General features: G+C 42.2%; 1 protein-coding gene across 2 annotated transcripts; it reads left to right on the forward strand.

The window, feature by feature from the left end:
* Window positions 1–5,516: 5,516 nt before the first annotated feature.
* Window positions 5,517–15,869, forward strand: LOC106612854 (solute carrier family 13 member 2). 2 transcript variants are annotated; one of them, XM_014214429.2, is made up of 12 exons: window positions 5,517–5,796; window positions 7,244–7,372; window positions 7,694–7,830; window positions 8,079–8,350; window positions 9,140–9,320; window positions 9,778–9,900; window positions 10,202–10,411; window positions 10,705–10,799; window positions 13,444–13,559; window positions 13,668–13,829; window positions 14,098–14,235; window positions 14,571–15,869. In XM_014214429.2, the coding sequence occupies exons 1-12, from the start codon at window positions 5,695–5,697 to the stop codon at window positions 14,703–14,705; spliced, it is 1,800 nt and encodes a 599-aa protein (XP_014069904.1). In that variant the 5' UTR covers window positions 5,517–5,694; the 3' UTR covers window positions 14,706–15,869. The 2 variants fall into 2 exon arrangements, with proteins under 2 accessions (XP_014069904.1, XP_014069905.1); XM_014214430.2 differs by having other exon boundaries at window positions 5,567–5,723.
* Window positions 15,870–18,625: the final 2,756 nt, after the last annotated feature.

Genomic DNA, 18,625 nt, shown 5'->3' on the forward strand with positions numbered 1-18,625 from the left:
GTAAATTGAGCAAAGCCTCCAAACCGACTTGTGTGTAATTGTTTTTGTATTTCTGCTTAGGACCCAACGGTTACCTCCCACAGGTGGGAGAGGTAGGATTTTCACTGCTGTGCAGGAAACTGCAATCGTTGATATGCTCATCAGAAATAATGGCATAAAACTCACAGAGATTCGGGACAGTGTTGGCAGACCACATTACATTTGGAAATATTCACAATGTAAGCATAACTATTTCTAGAGTCCTGAAACAACATCAAGTCAGGATGAAGCAGTTGTACACTGTCCCCTTTGAGAGGAACTCTGAACGAGTCAAGCAACTCAGGAACCAATATGTCCAGGTAAGATGACTATAAAATACACAACTGGTTTTGAACCAAACCAAACAGGGCAGCGGCACACAATGGCATGTGTTAAGGTATAATGTAAACTACCGTAATAGCCTAACTCTTAAGTTGCCTTGTGGATTTATTTTAGAGAGTCATGGAGATTGAAGCCAGGCAAACACCCCACATATTCCTCTTTGTGGATTAGGCTGGTTTCAACTTGGCCAAAACACAGCGGCGAGGAAGGAATGTGATTGGGAAAAGAGTCACAGTGGATGTCCTGGGCCAGAGGGGTGCCAACATCACAATGTGTGCAGCAGTATCCTCTGATGGATTGCTGTTACACAAACCACTAATTGGGCCATACAACACCGAGCGCATTTCATTCCTGGATGACCTCTATGGAAGGGTTGAGTCAGGTGAGGAAAGGGTTGCAGTGAGGCAAAATCGGCCAACGTTTGTAATTGTATGGGACAATGTGGCATTTCACCACTCCTGTGCAGTTACAGAGTGGTTTGCAGCCCATCCCAGGATGGTGTCACTTTTCCTCCCACCTTACTCTCCATTCCTCAACCCCATAGAGGAATTATTTTCCTCATGGAGGTGGAAGGTTTATGACCACCATCCACATGATCAAATGTCCCTCCTGGATGCAATGAATGCTGGATGCCTGGACATATCTGCAAACGATTGCCAGGGATGGACCAGGCATGCCAAAATATTCTTTCCTACAGTAGCTGTACTGCCCAAGATGATATAAGATCTGATGTGGATGAGAACCTGTGGCCAAATGCAGAAGACAGGGTTGACTAGCATTGCTATTGTATCTCTATTGGTAGATGGTGTATATACAAATTCTTGTATTTTGGAATCACTCAATGCCAGAAAATGACATGAAGCATATTGCATCATGTCTGATTCATTCCTATAACATATACTGCAGTGAATTCTAAACAGTAGAGAGGTGTCATTCCTGTAACATATACTGCAGTGAATTCTAAACAGTAGAGAGGTGTCATTCCTATAACATATACTGCAGTGAATTCTAAACAGTAGAGAGGTGTCATTCCTGTAACATATACTGCAGTGAATTCTAAACAGTAGAGAGGTGTCATTCCTATAACATATACTGCAGTGAATTCTAAACAGTAGAGAGGTGTCATTCCTGTAACATATACTGCAGTGAATTCTAAACAGTAGAGAGGTGTCATTCCTATAACATATACTGCAGTGAATTCTAAACAGTAGAGAGGTGTCATTCCTATAACATATACTGCAGTGAATTCTAAACAGTAGAGAGGTGTCATTCCTATATCATATACTGCAGTGAATTCTAAACAGTAGAGAGGTGTCATTCCTATAACATATACTGCAGTGAATTCTAAACAGTAGAGAGGTGTCATTCCTATAACATATACTGCAGTGAATTCTAAACAGTAGAGAGGTGTCATTCCTATAACATATACTGCAGTGAATTCTAAACAGTAGAGAGGTGTCATTCCTATAACATATACTGCAGTGAATTCTAAACAGTAGAGAGGTGTCATTCCTGTAACATATACTGCAGTGAATTCTAAACAGTAGAGAGGTGTCATTCCTATAACATATACTGCAGTGAATTGTAAACAGTAGAGAGGTGTCATTCCTGTAACATATACTGCAGTGAATTCTAAACAGTAGAGAGGTGTCATTCCTATAACATATACTGCAGTGAATTCTAAACAGTAGAGAGGTGTCATTCCTATAACATATACTGCAGTGAATTCTAAACAGTAGAGAGGTGTCATTCCTATAACATATACTGCAGTGAATTCTAAACAGTAGAGAGGTGTCATTCCTATAACATATACTGCAGTGAATTCTAAACAGTAGAGAGGTGTCATTCCTGTAACATATACTGCAGTGAATTCTAAACAGTAGAGAGGTGTCATTCCTGTAACATATACTGCAGTGAATTCTAAACAGTAGAGAGGTGTCATTCCTGTAACATATACTGCAGTGAATTCTAAACAGTAGAGAGGTGTCATTCCTGTAACATATACTGCAGTGAATTCTAAACAGTAGAGAGGTGTCATTCCTGTAACATATACTGCAGTGAATTCTAAACAGTAGAGAGGTGTCATTCCTGTAACATATACTGCAGTGAATTCTAAACAGTAGAGAGGTGTCATTCCTATAACATATACTGCAGTGAATTCTAAACAGTAGAGAGGTGTCATTCCTATAACATATACTGCAGTGAATCCTAAACAGTAGAGAGGTGTCATTCTTGTTTTGTAAAGACATTTTACAAAAGAAAACATTGTGTAATGTTACCTGTTGTTAGTGTTTTTTAGGTAATTGTTTTATGAGTGACAACGTGTGCTTGTTGGTTGACAACCTTTGTTAGTGTTATGGAAGAATGAGTTGATTTGAGACATGTATGAAGTGTTTTGGTAGTTTTAGGGCATTTTGGATGTGAAATGAACTGCTGTGCCAAGCTGAAAGTTGGTTAGGAGAACTGTGTAAATAGTTTTGAAAAAATGACCTAAGTATTGAGAAATGGGTCCTAGCGATTGTAAAAAACTGCAAGATGGAGTTCATGGGTTGTGTTCATTAGGGCATTCTGTAGCGACATTTGTGCAATGGAAAGGGAATATAAGCGTCTAATATTAGAAACATTCAGATTGTAACTCCCCATTTTATTCAGTTTATGGTTACTGAAAACCACCCAGGTTTCTGTAGGAGAGGCCCTTATGCAGGTATTTGTCTGACAAGGCCCTCTGCCCAGCTCTTATTGTTTTTCTCTTCAATGGACTTTGGCACAACCCAAACAAGGGGGAGGTGGATGGGTGAGGCAGCCTCAGGTGAATGTGATGATCACGTGACAGGGTGCCCAATAGATCAACAAAGCAATAGGTAACACTTGAAAAGCCAGCATTGCCTAAAGGGCTGGGGTGGGATATACACTGTGTACAAAACATTAAGAACACCATCCTAATATTGAGTTGCACCCCGCTTTTGCCCTCGGAACAGCCTCAAGAAATTGTTCTTAACTGACTTGCCTAGTTAAATAAAGGTAAAGTAAATAACATTTATAAAAATTGTCATGGCATGGACTCTACAAGGTGTTGAAAATGTTCCACAGGGATGCTGGCCCATGTTGACTCCATTGCTTCCCACAGTTGTGTCAAGCTGGCTGGATGTCCTTTTGGTGGTGGACCATTCTTGATACAATCGGGAAAGGAAAAGGAAGGAAAGGGAGATACAAACTGTTGAGCATAAAAAAACAGCAACGTTGCAGTTCTTGACACACTCAAACCAGTGCACCTGGCACCTACTACCATACCCCGTTCAAAGGCACTGAAATCTTTTGTCTTGCCTATTCACCTTCTGAATGGCACACAATCACAATCCATATCTCAATTGTCTCAAGGCTTAAAAATCCTTATTTAACTTGTCTCCTCCCCTTTATCTACACTGATTGAAGTGGATTTAACAGGTGACATTGTAACGGTCGTCGTATGAAGTGGACCAAGGCGCAGCGGGTTGAGTGCTCATTTTAACTTTATTTGAGACACGTAACAAAAACAAGAAAACGAACGCATGCCAAACAGTCTTGCAGGCTACACACAGCTATGCAAAAATAACTTCCCACAAAACACAAGTGAAAAAAAGGGCTACCTAAGTATGACTCCCAATCAGCAACAACGATGTACAGCTTTTCCTGATTGAGAGCCATACCAGGCCAACAAAGAAATACACAACATAGAAAATCATGGAAATACAAAACATAGAACAATACCCAAAAACCCCGTAACACATAAAACAAACACCCCTCTTACATAAGGACATATCCCAACAAACCCCGAACCACATAAAACAAACACCCCAGACATCAATAAGGGATCATAGCTTTCACCTGGATTCACCTGGTCATGAAAGAGCAACATCCCTAATATTTTGTACACTCAGTGTATATTTATTCAGCAAGACTGTATACCTTAACAGGGAACATGAAAAGGATCTTCTTTTCACCTTTTTGGGGAATTTTACCATGTACTGTAGGCTTTTGTATTTCGAAAATTGGACATCTCTCTCTCCAGCTCTCTCACTACCCCTCTCAATTTAATTTAATTTAATTCAATTCAATTCAAGGGCTTTATTGGCATGGGAAACATATGTTAACATTGCCAAAGCAAGTGAAGTAGATAATAATCAAAAGTGAAATAAACAATAACAATTAACAGTAAACATTACACAGAAGTTCCAAAATAATAAAGACATTTCAAATGTCATATTATGTCTATATACAGTATTGTAACGATGTGCAAATAGTAAAGTATAAAAAGGAAAATAAATTAACATAGATATGGGTTGTATTTACAATGATGTTTGTTCTTCACTGGTTGCCCTTTTCTTGTGGAAACAGGTCACAAATATCGCTGCTGTGATGGCACAATGTGGTATTTCACCCAGTAGATATGGGAGTTTATCAAAATTGTTTTTTCAGATTCTTTGTAGATCTGTGTAATCTGAGGGAAATACTGTATGTCTCTAATATGGGCATGCATTTGGCAGGAGGTTAGAAATTGCAGCTCAGTTTCCACCTCATTTTGTGGGCAGTGTGCACATAGCCCTTCTTCTCTTGAGAGACAGGTCTGCCTACAGCGGCCTTTCTCAATAGCAAGGCTATGCTCACTGAGTCTGTACATAGTCAAAGCTTTCCTTAAGTTTAGTCAGTCCCAGTGGTCAGGTATTCTGCCACTGTGTACTCTCTGTTTAGGGCCAAATTTTATTTAGCCTTTTCATGCTTTTTTATCCATCTTAAATATGTTTGGACAAAAAAACAGTACACAATATTTCCCTGGATTGTAGAGATTTGTACACTCACACTTTATAAAACCATGCTCATCCTTATACAGTATATCCTGCAATAGGAATCTGTCATTTCAAACTTACACTGGTAAGGTGATCTCACTCACTCACTCACTCACTCACTCACTCACTCACTCACTCACTCACTCACTCACTCACTCACTCACTCACTCACTCACTCACTCACTCACTCACTCACTCACTCACTCACTCACTCACTCACTCACTCACTCACTAAGGCACTCAGACACTCAGGCACTCAGTTACATTACTGTCTTGTGTTGTACAACACACTCCTTCCTCAGCCCAGTCGCCTCACTCCAAAGTTAATATTTAATTCTCTCTGTGTGATATATATACTGCAACTTTATCTCCTGTTCTCTCTTTTAACAGTGTGGTAGTGTCCTCATTTATCTCCTAACATCTCCCCCGCACTCCAATTATATTTTCTATCTAATATATCCATTTCTCTTCTCTGTGTACCTGCGCTACCCTCTGGATATCTGGACCAGCCATGGTGGTGTGTCTAAGTGGACTATGGAGGTATCGGAATTACCTGATCATATTCCTCATCCCTCTGTTGATTCTACCTTTACCCCTAATAGTTGGGGGACCGGTAAGAGTGTGTGTGTATGCGTGTGTTTGTGTGTGTGTGTCTGTTTGTTTGTTTGTGTCTAACTGTGCAGAGGCTGTGATTTGTTTGTTTTAAACCTCTTGAAAGTTCAGAAGTTATTCTGCAGCATTTCAAGTCCTGGTTGTACACAAATGTAATACTGAAATTCCTTAAACTCTATATGTTTATTGACGCTTCACTGCATGCTTTGATTACACATCTGTGTGTATTTCCTGATGTGACATTTCTATTGTATTTGTGACATTTCTTAATATTTCAGAATATCCAGGAATCTACTGTAGACTGGTCATTTAGTGTGTGTAGACACTGTAGATAAGAACTTCCTCAGCCATGCACATTGCTGGTTCAGTGTTCGCTGTGAGTTACGGTTGCCCTCCAGGACAATAAACCATCAGGAATGAAAGACTTGCATGACAGGCACTTTATCGTTCCTTCTTCATCTTTTATCACCAAGGGCTTACAATGTATCATAAATATTTTTATAGAAAATCCAAGCCTGTTTTTTCCCTCTAAGAATATATTTGTTTTATCAAAATTGATATTTAAAGGGCAATCTGCAGTTCATACAACTACCCCCCCGTCACTGATTCAAACTTTTGGTAAACAGCTGAGGGATGGGGCTGGAGAAATATAACCACTCTCAAATTCATAGAGAGAGCTAGGGATGCTAGGACTGACCATCCATGATATAACAATTATAGGTTTAACCATGTTTTGAGGCTATACAGTATTTGTTTACATTGACATTGTTTACAAACAGTGGAGTAAAACAAGCTTATATTTTGGGTTCTGATGGGGTACGACAGTTAAACTAAGCTCATGAGATAAGTTATATTCCTCAAAAATCAACAGGTACATAATTAATACATAATCCCCCAAAATGTATGTAGCAACTGAGGATTCTAGCTTTAATTGGTTAACTGAAGGGCATCGTAACTAAATGACATAATTATGCCAACTCATTGCTGGCCCAGCTACAGTTTATATCCTGCAGACACAACCTCCCTTGACCTCTCCATCGTGGTTAAAGATTAGACCTACAACAAAATGATCATGTTAAGTTACATGGGAGATACTATGTCCATGGAGAACTGGAGAGAACTGGAGCACCTTTAGAAATGACAGTAATATGAATTTGGGTAGGCATAATATTTGTTTTAATTGATTGTTATTAACTATGCATTGCAAGAACTATAACTGACTTATTGAATAGATTTATTGAATTGCACACAAGAACACTTCTTTATGTTCTAAAATAGTTATACTGCTTGTCTGTGCTTTGATGCTGTCGGCTGTTGTCCCAGATGATTGTTTACTAAGAACAAAATGGTCCTGAGAGAGGAATGACTGTGTGTTGTGTGCATTTGTACATGTTGTCCTACCTCAACAGTACTCTCACAGTCCCCGTCTGTATCATGTGTGTGTACAGGAGGCTAGTTGTGGCTTTGTAATCATCCTGATGGCCCTGTACTGGTGTACAGAGTGTATGCCCCTGGCTGTGACTGGTCTGCTGCCTGTCATCCTCTTCCCTATGATGGGCATCATGGAGTCAAGCGAGGTACCAACACTGCTACCCTCTCCCCTCTCTACTCAACCACCTCCATACCTAATGACTGGATCTTACCCACCCATTAGACTAACGGAGACAACAACATTCTGTTTTATGATCAGAATAAACAGGTCAACAGTTGACTAAAAAGTGAAATGTAAATCTTTGTTTAGTAGATACAGTGTTGAGGACGTATGAATAAAGCACCTAAGTAGTGTTGATAAACTTCTTACTGTTGATCCCATTATTAGAACATTATGGTATTTCTAAGCAGAACCTGTCTCAGGCCAGTACACTCGTTCAGAACCCCCCTGTCTGTCTCTCATCCAGGTGTGTAACCAGTACATGAAGGACTCTAACATGCTGTTCATCGGAGGCCTGTTGGTGGCTATAGCTGTGGAATACTGGAACCTTCACACACGCATGGCCCTCAGAGTACTGCTGCTAGTAGGGGTGAGGCCTGCCCTGTAAGAGACCTGTTTTAATGATTCTATTACAGAGCTGTTTGGTCTAGTGTTCTGATAGCCCAATGTTCTATTCATATTAAGTGTCTTATATGTTTCATTTTTAAATGTTTTTTTATCTCACTCTCTATTCTCCTCACTCTTGCTTTTCCACTCTATCTCCATTCTCTTTCCCCCCTCTCTCTCTCTCTCTCTCTCTCTCTCTCTCTCTCTCTCTCTCTCTCTCTCTCTATTCCCCACTCTCTCTCCAGTCTGATGCTGGGCTTCATGGGCACCACAGCCTTCCTGTCCATGTGGATCAGTAACACAGCCTCCACTGCCATGATGCTGCCCATCGCTAACGCTGTGCTGAAGCAGCTGTGTGACACTGAGGCCCAGGCAGAGGAGAGGGAGATGGACCTGATGGCCATCAGGGGGGCCGGGACTGGGACTGGGACTGGGACTGGGACTGGGACTGGGGTACCAAAGGGCCAGGAAAACCAGGCCTTTGAGATGGGTGACAAGGAAAAAACTATTACCATAGGTGTGTGTTGTTAGGAGAAAGTGGTGTGTGTGGGTGGTGGGGTGGAGGTGGTGTATGTGTGTGTGTGAGCATTTGTTTTGTGTCCATTAGCCCCAACACCATCCGTTCTAGGTTTATCAAGCCATTCTCAAACGAGAATACAGCCTGGTACCACAAGATTATGTGTCCATTAGTTCGACCATGAGCTTTCACAATCACAAGCTATTCCACATCTTTCTCTTTTTGTAATAAATGATATCTCCCTTATTTGGCAGCTGATGGAGGTGCTGCTAAATATAAAAAGGATGTCAAGCCCAGGGAGAATGGGGTCAAGTTAGGGAAGTAGAATACAGTGTCTGTTCTCTCAACCACAGTGTTCCTCTATCAGGGTGTACAGGCTTTTGTTCCAGCCCAGTAATAACACAGCTGTTGTTGATTCCCTGAAACACCCTTCTGTCAATTATTCAACCATTCATCTTAGTAGAGGAACACAGTTAAGTAAGAGATATTGATAAGTTAATGATATGATAATTCAGGATGTGACCTCATTGATTTTGTCTGTTCGAGACAAGATTGTTTGGACTTATCGTCTCATCTGGCTGAGATAGAATACAAAGTACACGGACACATTGAACATCATGTTCAATATCACCACCAGATACTCTCAATCCCTGTTTCTTGCAGACTCCCTGAAAACAACGTGAATAATCTTTGCCCTAAACCCTTAGTTACGCTTAGAAAAACTTCTGATAGACTGACCTCTAATCCCTGAACATTTTGATTGGCTGACCCATGGTTCTCTCCCTCCAGAGCCCGAGCCAGAGGTGGAGGAGAGCCTGGAGGCGAGGGAGAGGAGGCTGAAGAGGGAGGCTAAGTACCTGAACCTCGATAAAGGCATGAGTCTCAGTGTGTGTTACGCTGCCAGCATCGGAGGAACAGCCACCCTCACGGGCACCACCCCGAACCTCATCCTCAAGGGACAGGTCGACGAGTACGTTTATATGTCTGTTTATGAATGCTTACTGTGCGTGGGTAGTATTACAAGTAAATACAGTAAGATACCCATCTGAGTAGCACTCATTAAATGGTTATTCTGTGTGGATACAGTATTGCAAACCGGTTAAGCAACAGTTCATCTCTGGGAGAACTGTAGTGCCCAGTCTACTTTACTTACAGCAGCTAAAGCACAAGGCTGGATACACTGACTGAACAGTAGCTCCTTTGATCATGTTTCCATTCCCTTCCCTGGCTTGGGAGTTAGCTAACATCTTTGTCACTTCCTCCATAGAATTAGGATTCCCTGTACTTTCCCGTTCAAAGCAGTTTTTTGTGGCGGGTGCACCAGCCCAGCGGCCATATTGGGTGTACCTACAGTACAGTACCCTTTAGAATGTTCATGTAACTAATGCTAGTTCTAATTCTATCATTCTATCATTCTTTCCCCACAGGCTGTTCCCAGGAAATGGAGACATCATCAACTTTGCCAGCTGGTTCGGTTTCTCCTTCCCCAACATGGTTCTGATGCTGATCATTTCCTGGCTGTGGCTGCAGTTTATGTACCTGGGCTGCAAGTGAGTCCTTCTTTCCTGTTATGTTTTATCTACAGCCAATAATATCCATAACATCGTCTCGTGGCAGGAAGCCGAAGCAATATAACATAAAAATGCAATATAATGACTAAGCATAGTAAAACAATAGAAGATAATGGTTTATGCTCATATTTCACTTATATAGATACTTCATTGTCCATTTAGGTAAGACACTGACATATAGACAAAGTAGATACACGCCTATATAAGACCCAGAGACCTATATGACACTATATAGAGATCTCTGATATGTCTCGGATCTGTTCTGCCCATTCACACACAGCATGAAGAAGTCGTTTGGCTGCGGGATGAATAAAGATGGTGACAAGGAGGCGTACGGGGTGATGAAGAATGAGTATAAGAAGCTGGGCAGTATGTGCTTCGCTGAGGGCTGTATCCTAGTACTGTTTGTCCTGCTGGTCCTGCTCTGGTTCACCAGAGAACCAGGCTTCATGCCCGGCTGGGCCACGGTGCTCTTCAACAAGGACAGACCGTGAGTGATAGATCAGTATGTTGTCTGTAGTAACTCCTGGGTGTTGTGCCTACTAGTCACTCCCTCTGCTTCTTCCTGGTTCTCCCTCGCTTTTTTTAATCTGATAGCTTTCTGCTGTGTATCCCAGTCTTTGCTCTTTCCCGCTTTCTCACTCTCATGTAAGTTAACAATTTAGCTATACACATAATGTGGATATAAACTGTAATTACACTGTACATGTCTATGTAACTACCATATTAATACATAAGGACACATTGAGAAATGGGACCAAGAGACATTTATATCTGTCCCAGGTACGTCACTGATGGCACGGTGGCCATCCTGATGTCAACACTGTTCTTTATGATCCCATCCCAACTACCCAGATGTGGCGGGTACTCTGAGGATGGTATGTGTGTACGTTTGTGCATGTGTGTGTTTTGTCAATATATCTATGAGTGGTGAGAGTACATTGGTGTGTTTACGAGTGTGTGATCGAGAGAGACGTTGTGTGTGTGTCTACCTGTCTGTCTGTGATACTATTGTATAGAGCAGCCTTTCGGACATGTTCATGGTGGGTCGTGACATTATTTTGTTGGGGGGGAAACTCAGTCGGGGTCTCAATTTACTGTTGAAAGTTTGAATAGTAGAATACACAAGGTGCAATTTAGACATTTGGTTGAATAGTAGAATACACAAGGTGCAATTTAGACATTTGGTTGAATAGTAGAATACACAAGGTGCAATTTAGACATTTGGTTGAATAGTAGAATACACAAGGTGCAATTTAGACATTTGGTTGAATAGTAGAATACACAAGGTGCAATTTAGACATTTGGTTGAATAGTAGAATACACAAGGTGCAATTTAGACATTTGGTTGAATAGTAGAATACACAAGGTGCAATTTAGACATTTGGTTGAATAGTAGAATACACAAGGTGCAATTTAGACATTTGGTTGAATAGTAGAATACACAAGGTGCAATTTAGACATTTGGTTGGGCATCAGCAGTTTTTCTCTTATTGTCAGATGTTTTGTTGTTGTACATTTTAGTCATTAAGCAGACGCTCTTATCCAGAGCAACTTATAGTAGTGAATGCATCCATTTTCGTACTGGTCCCCCATGGGAATCAAACCCACAACACTGGCGTTGCAGGCGCCATGCTCTACCAACTGAGCCACTCTGACAGTCACTCAATTAGCTATGTCAGCTAACAATTTTTAGATTAGTAAATTAGTCTAGCCAGCTATCTAAACATGTAGTAGTCATGGTCGAATACCGACCGGCCAAGCAGGGCACATGCCCAAGGGCCCTGACCTCCACGGGGCCGCCATCACTCTCGCTCAGATATATATTAACATGGCATAAGTCATGGCAAAATGTGTAGAATTGCAGGAAATTAGCTTTAAAACTTTTCTCTCCGCCGCCAGGAGGGGGGCCTATAAAATGTTTTGCCTGCGAGGAGGGGAGGCCCCTCAAACAAATCTCACTTATGGCCCATGTTTTCATGAGCTTGGGTCCCAGGAATGACTTATTTGGGTCCCAGGCTTTGTAATCGTCCTGATAGCACCCTTACTTCTCAGGGCTCGCACACTCACTCACTCAGTCACGCACACACACACACACACACACACACACACACACACACACACACACACACACACACACACACACACACACACACACACACACACACACACACACACACACACACACACACACACACACACACATCAGAGGGCTGCAGCGTGATAGCGCTAGCCTCAAGGTCAGCCCTGCCCTACAACGGCTGTATTCTCTGTTCTGCCCTTTCCCCGAAACAAATAGCTTTGAAATCAATAAATGACTGGCGGACATTTATAAAGGGATAGAATTATTTTTTGGATAACCTTATTTGCTATTTATTATGTATAGATTTCTTTTATATCTGTCACGCCCTGGCCATAGAGAGGTTTTTGTTCTCTATTTTGGTTAGGCCAGGGTGTGACTAGGGTGGGCATTCTATGTCCTTTTTTCTATGGTTTGTATTTCTTTGTTTTGGCCGGGTATGGTTCTCAATCAGGGACAGCTGTATATTGTTGTCTCTGATTGGGAGCCATACTTAGGCAGCCTGTTTTCCTTTGGGTTTTGTGGGTGGTTAATTTCTGTTTAGTGTTGCTTACCTGGCAGAACTGTTTGGCTGTCGGTTTTGTTTCTTTGTTTATGTGTTCTCAGTACAATAAATACATGATGAGCCTTGGTCTACTCCCTTCGATGGCCGTTACAATATCAAACATTTAATTCAGTCTTTATGCAATGCCCACTGTAGAGAACACCGGAATGACAAGAATCACTGAATTTTCACAGTGAATTATTGTAATGTTTGTTTGTGTCAATTAATGCCATAAGGGATGGGTTGCCAACTGGCGATTTGACACCAAAATAAGATTTCATTCATTCATATTAAATACATATTGACTTTTCTCCCTCTGTAACCTAAGCCGAGTTTAGTGTTCTTACTCCTGATAAGTGACAAGGTCAAAACCAAGTGCTCCAGTAATGCAGCTCCTACCTCAAAACGGCAGCAGCTTAATGTGTTTGGTAAATACATGGGTGTCACAATGATTAAAGGCACTTAGTGAAGAGTTTGAGTTTGGAGTGTGAGGCAGCAGAGTTTGCAAAGCAGACTTTGAGGTGCCTTGTCATGGCTTCTTGACTTCTGGTTTTCCGTTCCTGGAATAGAGTGTTTTTGTGGTCATGTTAGTATCTAGGAGTTATCGATGGCCTTTGCTCCCTGAGTATCAATATAAGTAAGTTAGTACAGTTCTATCTAGGACAGAGTCCTGTACATCGTAACAGTATAATCTCTGCCCATATAGATTTGGACAGAGATACTGTACACTTTAATAACACTGTACCTTCCTAACTACCATGTAAATACACAGATCTTCGGGACTGTATTCTTCAGTTATCATACTACCAAGTTCCTGCAGGAGTGCCTGGAATCAAGGCTATAAGGACCGTGATAGTAAACCTTGTGTCATTCTTCTGTGTGTGTCTTGTCCCTATAGGAAAGCCCCTGAAGGCCCCTCCCACCCTGCTGAACTGGGACGTGGTCCAAGAGAAGATGCCGTGGAACATTCTCCTGCTACTGGGAGGAGGCTTCGCTCTGGCCCGGGGCAGTGAGGTACTGTCTGTCTGTAGGTTGTTCAGTCTGTCCAAATCGGTCGGTCTGTGTTTTCTTTTTTTAAACAAAAATTATGACAATTGTGGATATGTTTTTCTCTGTGTGCAGGTGTCTGGTCTGTCTCAGTGGCTAGGAGAAAGTCTGGCCCCCCTGCAATCCATCCCTCCCTTTGCCATTTCCTTCCTCCTGTGTCTACTCACCGCCACTTTCACTGAGTGCTCCAGTAACGTAGCTACTACCACACTGTTCCTGCCTATACTGGCCTCTATGGTAAGACAGAATCCCTTAGAAATGTACATACACACACCCAGGCAACACACATGGTAACACACATGGTAACACACATGGTAACACACATGTCCACTTAGAAAGCCTGGATCAATGATTTTAAGTGGTGCTCCTTTTGGGACTATTCCATTGGTTCCATTTTACGGGGAAAACTAAAGCCCCGCGAGAGGTTTGGTCAGCATATTAGGCATACACAATATGTTCATTTCACCTCTTTGACTCATGTATGACCCTGTCTGTCTGTTCCCAGGCTGTAGCCATTAAGCTCCACCCACTGTACGTCATGCTGCCCTGCACCATCTGTGCCTCGCTGGCCTTCATGTTGCCGGTGGCCACGCCCCCTAATGCCATTGCCTTCTCTTATGGCAACCTCAAAGTCATGGATATGGTACGACCTATGACCCTTCACCCCTCACCCCTCACCCCTCTCCATACAGTACTTTGTGTAGAGAGTGAAATACTATCCTGGATCCAAACTGAATTGTTCTGTTTCACTGTTTCAGTCTGGGCATCTCTTCATTGTAAAAAACACTTTGTGACAATTGCTGATATAAAAATAGTTTTATTCTGTAAATACAGTAAATGTGATTCATTGATTGAATCATTGAAACCAGAAGTGAAACGGAGCAATTCACTTTGGATCCAGGCTAGTAGAATACATGGTTGTGAATCATTCCGTCTGTAACCCATGTTTCTACTTGTTTTTCACCGCGCTGACAACAGGCGAAGGCTGGGTTCGTTCTGAACATTGTTGGTGTCATCACCATCAACATCGCACTTAACACCTGGGGAGCAGCCATGTTCAATCTCAACACCTTCCCTGACTGGGCCAATGTTACCACCATACCCACCCCCTGATCTGGAGACACTGGCAAGGAAGGAAGGAAAGAGGGAAGGAAGGGGAGAACAAAAAGAAGAGGAGGAAGAGAGCGGAGGGATGGGAAGACGTCTATCTGGGACAGGCTGTGAACAGAAGACAGTGCTGATGGTCAACCCACTCAGGGTGTTGTAGGCTCCTACTGTATACACACTCCATATAACAACACACAACCATAATCAATGGTTTTTTGTACAGCTAAAACATGCAGGTTGTATTTGATCCTTTTTCGGATTGCCAAATCTGTTTAAGCTTAGAGGAGAGGACACAAGAGGGAGATCTATGATTACGTTATTATATCAAAACAACAACAAACAAACAAACATCTATTTAATGTGAAAGGCAATCTGAGTTGGAATACAAATGTTCTTTTTTAAGTCAGGAAACCATCAGTGGCATCATTATTATGAAACGTTGTGCTGTTGGTCCTTAATGCTGCTGCACAAAATGTATATTTTTATTACTGTTTCGTCAGTGTTTATGTATCATGTCCACTGTATTAAATACTGCACACAGAAACTCAACCCTTCGAAATAGGAGAATCATTTCAAGTGTCCAATCAAAGGCCATCGCAAACTAAATCAAAATGTTATTTGGGGGATTTTTTTTAAATTTGTATTGGTTATAATTGTATATTAGTTCATGTATGATGATGACATTACTATTTGGTTTGCACATTGATTTCTTGGGTTCAAACATTTTGTGGCACTGCTCCCTTCATACCCACTTCCTGTAGGATTGCAGAATATGAACTTGGGCAAAAATGATGGGCTCAAATCCCATTGACATCCATAGGATTATTCCCACTGGCGGAGACCCCACCGGGTTTGAACGGAGACAAGGGTACTGAAGGCAAATCCTTTCTATTTCAATGTTATTATTGTTGTTTTCAATTATATAGCTTTCAGATAATTCAGAGTCCTTTCAAAGCAGTAGGTAAAAAATGAAGAAAAATACAGTACAAAATAATAATTGAGGGTAATGAAGGAAATTAATCAAATGAAATGACTATTTATAGAATGAATTAAAGGAACCACTGGCAGGGGGCCGTGTTCATTGGACAGTAGGACAGGATGACCTTTGGATGACCTTTCCATGACCTAGGGTCATCAGGGCGGCCGGTAATAAAATGAGATATAAAAACATCTGGGTACCATTCTCCCGTGATCATTCCATGGTAGTGTAACTCAGAGGCAAACAAACAAGAGAAAGACTCAGTGGTACCATGCATAGTCAGGTGGTAGGGTGGTTCCATGCATAGTCGGGTGGTAGGGTGGTACCATGCATAGTCGGGTGGTAGGGTGGTTCCATGCATAGTCAGGTGGTAGGGTGGTACCATGTATAGTCGGGTGGTAGGGTGGTTCCATGCATAGTCAGGTGGTAGGGTGGTTACATGCATAGTCAGGTGGTAGGGTGGTACCATGCATAGTCGGGTGGTAGGGTGGTACCATGAATAGTCGGGTGGTAGGGTGGTACCATGCATAGTCAGGTGGTAGGGTGGTACCATGCATAGTCGGGTGGTAAGGTGGTTCCATGAATAGTCGGGTGGTAGGGTGGTACCATGCATAGTCGGGTGGTAGGGTGGTTCCATGCATAGTCGGGTGGTAGGGTGGTTCCATGCATAGTCGGGTGGTAGGGTGGTTCCATGAATAGTCGGGTGGTAGGGTGGTTCCATGCAAAGTCAGGTGGTAGGGTGGTACCATGCATAGTCGGGTGGTAGGGTGGTTCCATGAATAGTCGGGTGGTAGGGTGGTTCCATGCATAGTCGGGTGGTAGGGTGGTTCCATGCATAGTCAGGTGGTAGGGTGGTTCCATGCATAGTCAGGTGGTAGGGTGGTTCCATGCATAGTCAGGTGGTAGGGTGGTTCCATGCATAGTCAGGTGGTAGGATGGTTCCATGTATAGTCAGGTGGTAGGGTGGTTCCATGCATAGTCAGGTGGTAGGATGGTTCCATGTATAGTCAGGTGGTAGGATGGTTCCATGCATAGTCAGGTGGTAGGATGGTTCCATGTATAGTCAGGTGGTAGGGTTGTTCCTTCCAGCAACTCTGTCTTGCGGAGAATTGAGGAGTGTGCCGGACGACTAACTACCACAGTTCCCATAACGGGTGAGTCATCATCATCGTCTTTCAGACCCTTTTAGCAGATATCTCTCTCTCTCCCTCCTTGTCTCTCTCTCTCTCCCTCCTTGTCTCTCTCTCTCTCCCTCCTTGTCTCTCTCTCTCTCCCTCGTTGTCTCTCTCTCTCCCTCCTTGTCTCTCTCTCTCTCCCTCCTTGTCTCTCTCTCTCTCCCTCCTTGTCTCTCTCTCTCTCCCTCCTTGTCTCTCTCTCTCTCCCTCCTTGTCTCTCTCTCTCCCTCCTTGTCTCTCTCTCTCTCTCCCTCCTTGTCTCTCTCTCTCCCTTTCTCCCTCTCTCTCTTTCTCTCTCAATAGATCTCCTACTTTGTTTCCAAAGAGGGGCACTTTGGGTTTATTTCTATACTTTTTGGTCAGTCAGGCCACTAGTAGGCTGGATTACTTGGAACTGACTTTGTGACAACTGCGGATGTAGAAAGGGCTGTATACATTTGATTGATTCATTCATTTATTCATAAATGAACAAAATATACATTTTAGTTTTAGGTCCACCTTCTGAGTGGTGTTTAACTAGCCATATATTTATCCTCCTATATGTTTGTAATATATGCAATATATTTTCTCCCTGTCATCTCAGACAGTGCAGGTGTTACTGGAAAGAGCTTATGAAATGAGTCATTGATTATGGATTGATGATGATTATTGATGGGGTGGCAGGTAGCCTAGTTAGAGCATTGGGACAGTAACCGAAAGGTTGTTGGATCGAATCCCCAAGCTGACAAGGTAAAAATCTGACATTTTTCCCTTGAACAAGGTAGTTAACCCACTGTTTCCCGGTATGCTGTCATTGTAAATAAGAATTTGTTCTTAATTGACTTGCCTAGTTAAATAAAGGTAGCATATATGTCTTTTTTTATGACGTTTAGCGTATTTCTGGTGGTGCAAGCTTCATAAATGGACTTACTTGACTTTTAAACCCTTTTACCCTGTGTGGAGCACTCTGTTTAAGACAAGGTACACAATATATTTTTACGGTGTGTTTTTATGCACATTTTTCTTTTCAAAGAGAGAGGTAAAATAAGAAACCTGCATAATATTGTTCTAATATGTCTGCTGGGTAGACAGCTGCTGTTTAATAGCATATTGGATCTGTCCTAAATGGCACCCTATTTGCTACATTGTACACTAGTTTTGATAGGGCTCAGATCAAAAAGCACATAGGGTGCCACTTTGGATGTTCCCATTAAATCACTGGGAGGGTAAATAAATATATAATTTATATTCCTTTACCATGAGCCAAGAGTGGAATCACTAAGTTATACATCTGTATAGGTTGCCCTGCGGGCTGGGTATGTTCTCGCCAGAGTTTAAAGTCATAAATCATAATGTATAAGGACACAATAACTGGAATCTGGAATATGATTTTTCCTCTCTTTCTGAGTAAAGCAGGTCATCAATATGTTACCTCTCTCACCTGCCTCTCACATTGGCATCAAACATCATCAAGCTACCAATACAGTACCCACAGTCTTGTTCTATAAGAAACATGATGTTTTACATGGATTCTAAACATCACTTTGTAATAACAGTATTGGCAGTTTACACAACTTTAGCTTCCAGCTCTCTGCCAGGTCACTGGCATCAAGATTGTCTGTAGTCAAGCTACCCTGCCTGACCTGGCTGTGTGTGGCATCTTCACCGAGCATCTCTTACCTAGGTTACCAGCCTAGTGAGAGCAGAGCTCTGATTGGCAGCTCTGTATTATTTCCAGGGCAGCTGTTGTCAGGCTTTCTCAGGTAAGCAGGTGTGTCCAGGGAGCACCCCTG

This window comes from Salmo salar, chromosome ssa09, assembly GCF_905237065.1.
Source record: "Salmo salar chromosome ssa09, Ssal_v3.1, whole genome shotgun sequence".
Classification (NCBI taxonomy): Eukaryota; Metazoa; Chordata; class Actinopteri; order Salmoniformes; family Salmonidae; genus Salmo; species Salmo salar.

Excerpts from the sequence above, each read along its gene's own strand:
- LOC106612854 (XM_014214429.2), top strand. The coding sequence starts at position 5,695 with ATGGTGGTGTGTCTAAGTGGACTATGGAGGTATCGGAATTACCTGATC. Across the intron at positions 9,321-9,777 it reads CTCAAGGGACAGGTCGACGA|GCTGTTCCCAGGAAATGGAG; the intron begins GTACGTTTATAT and ends CTTTCCCCACAG. Across the intron at positions 10,800-13,443 it reads TGGCGGGTACTCTGAGGATG|GAAAGCCCCTGAAGGCCCCT; the intron begins GTATGTGTGTAC and ends TTGTCCCTATAG.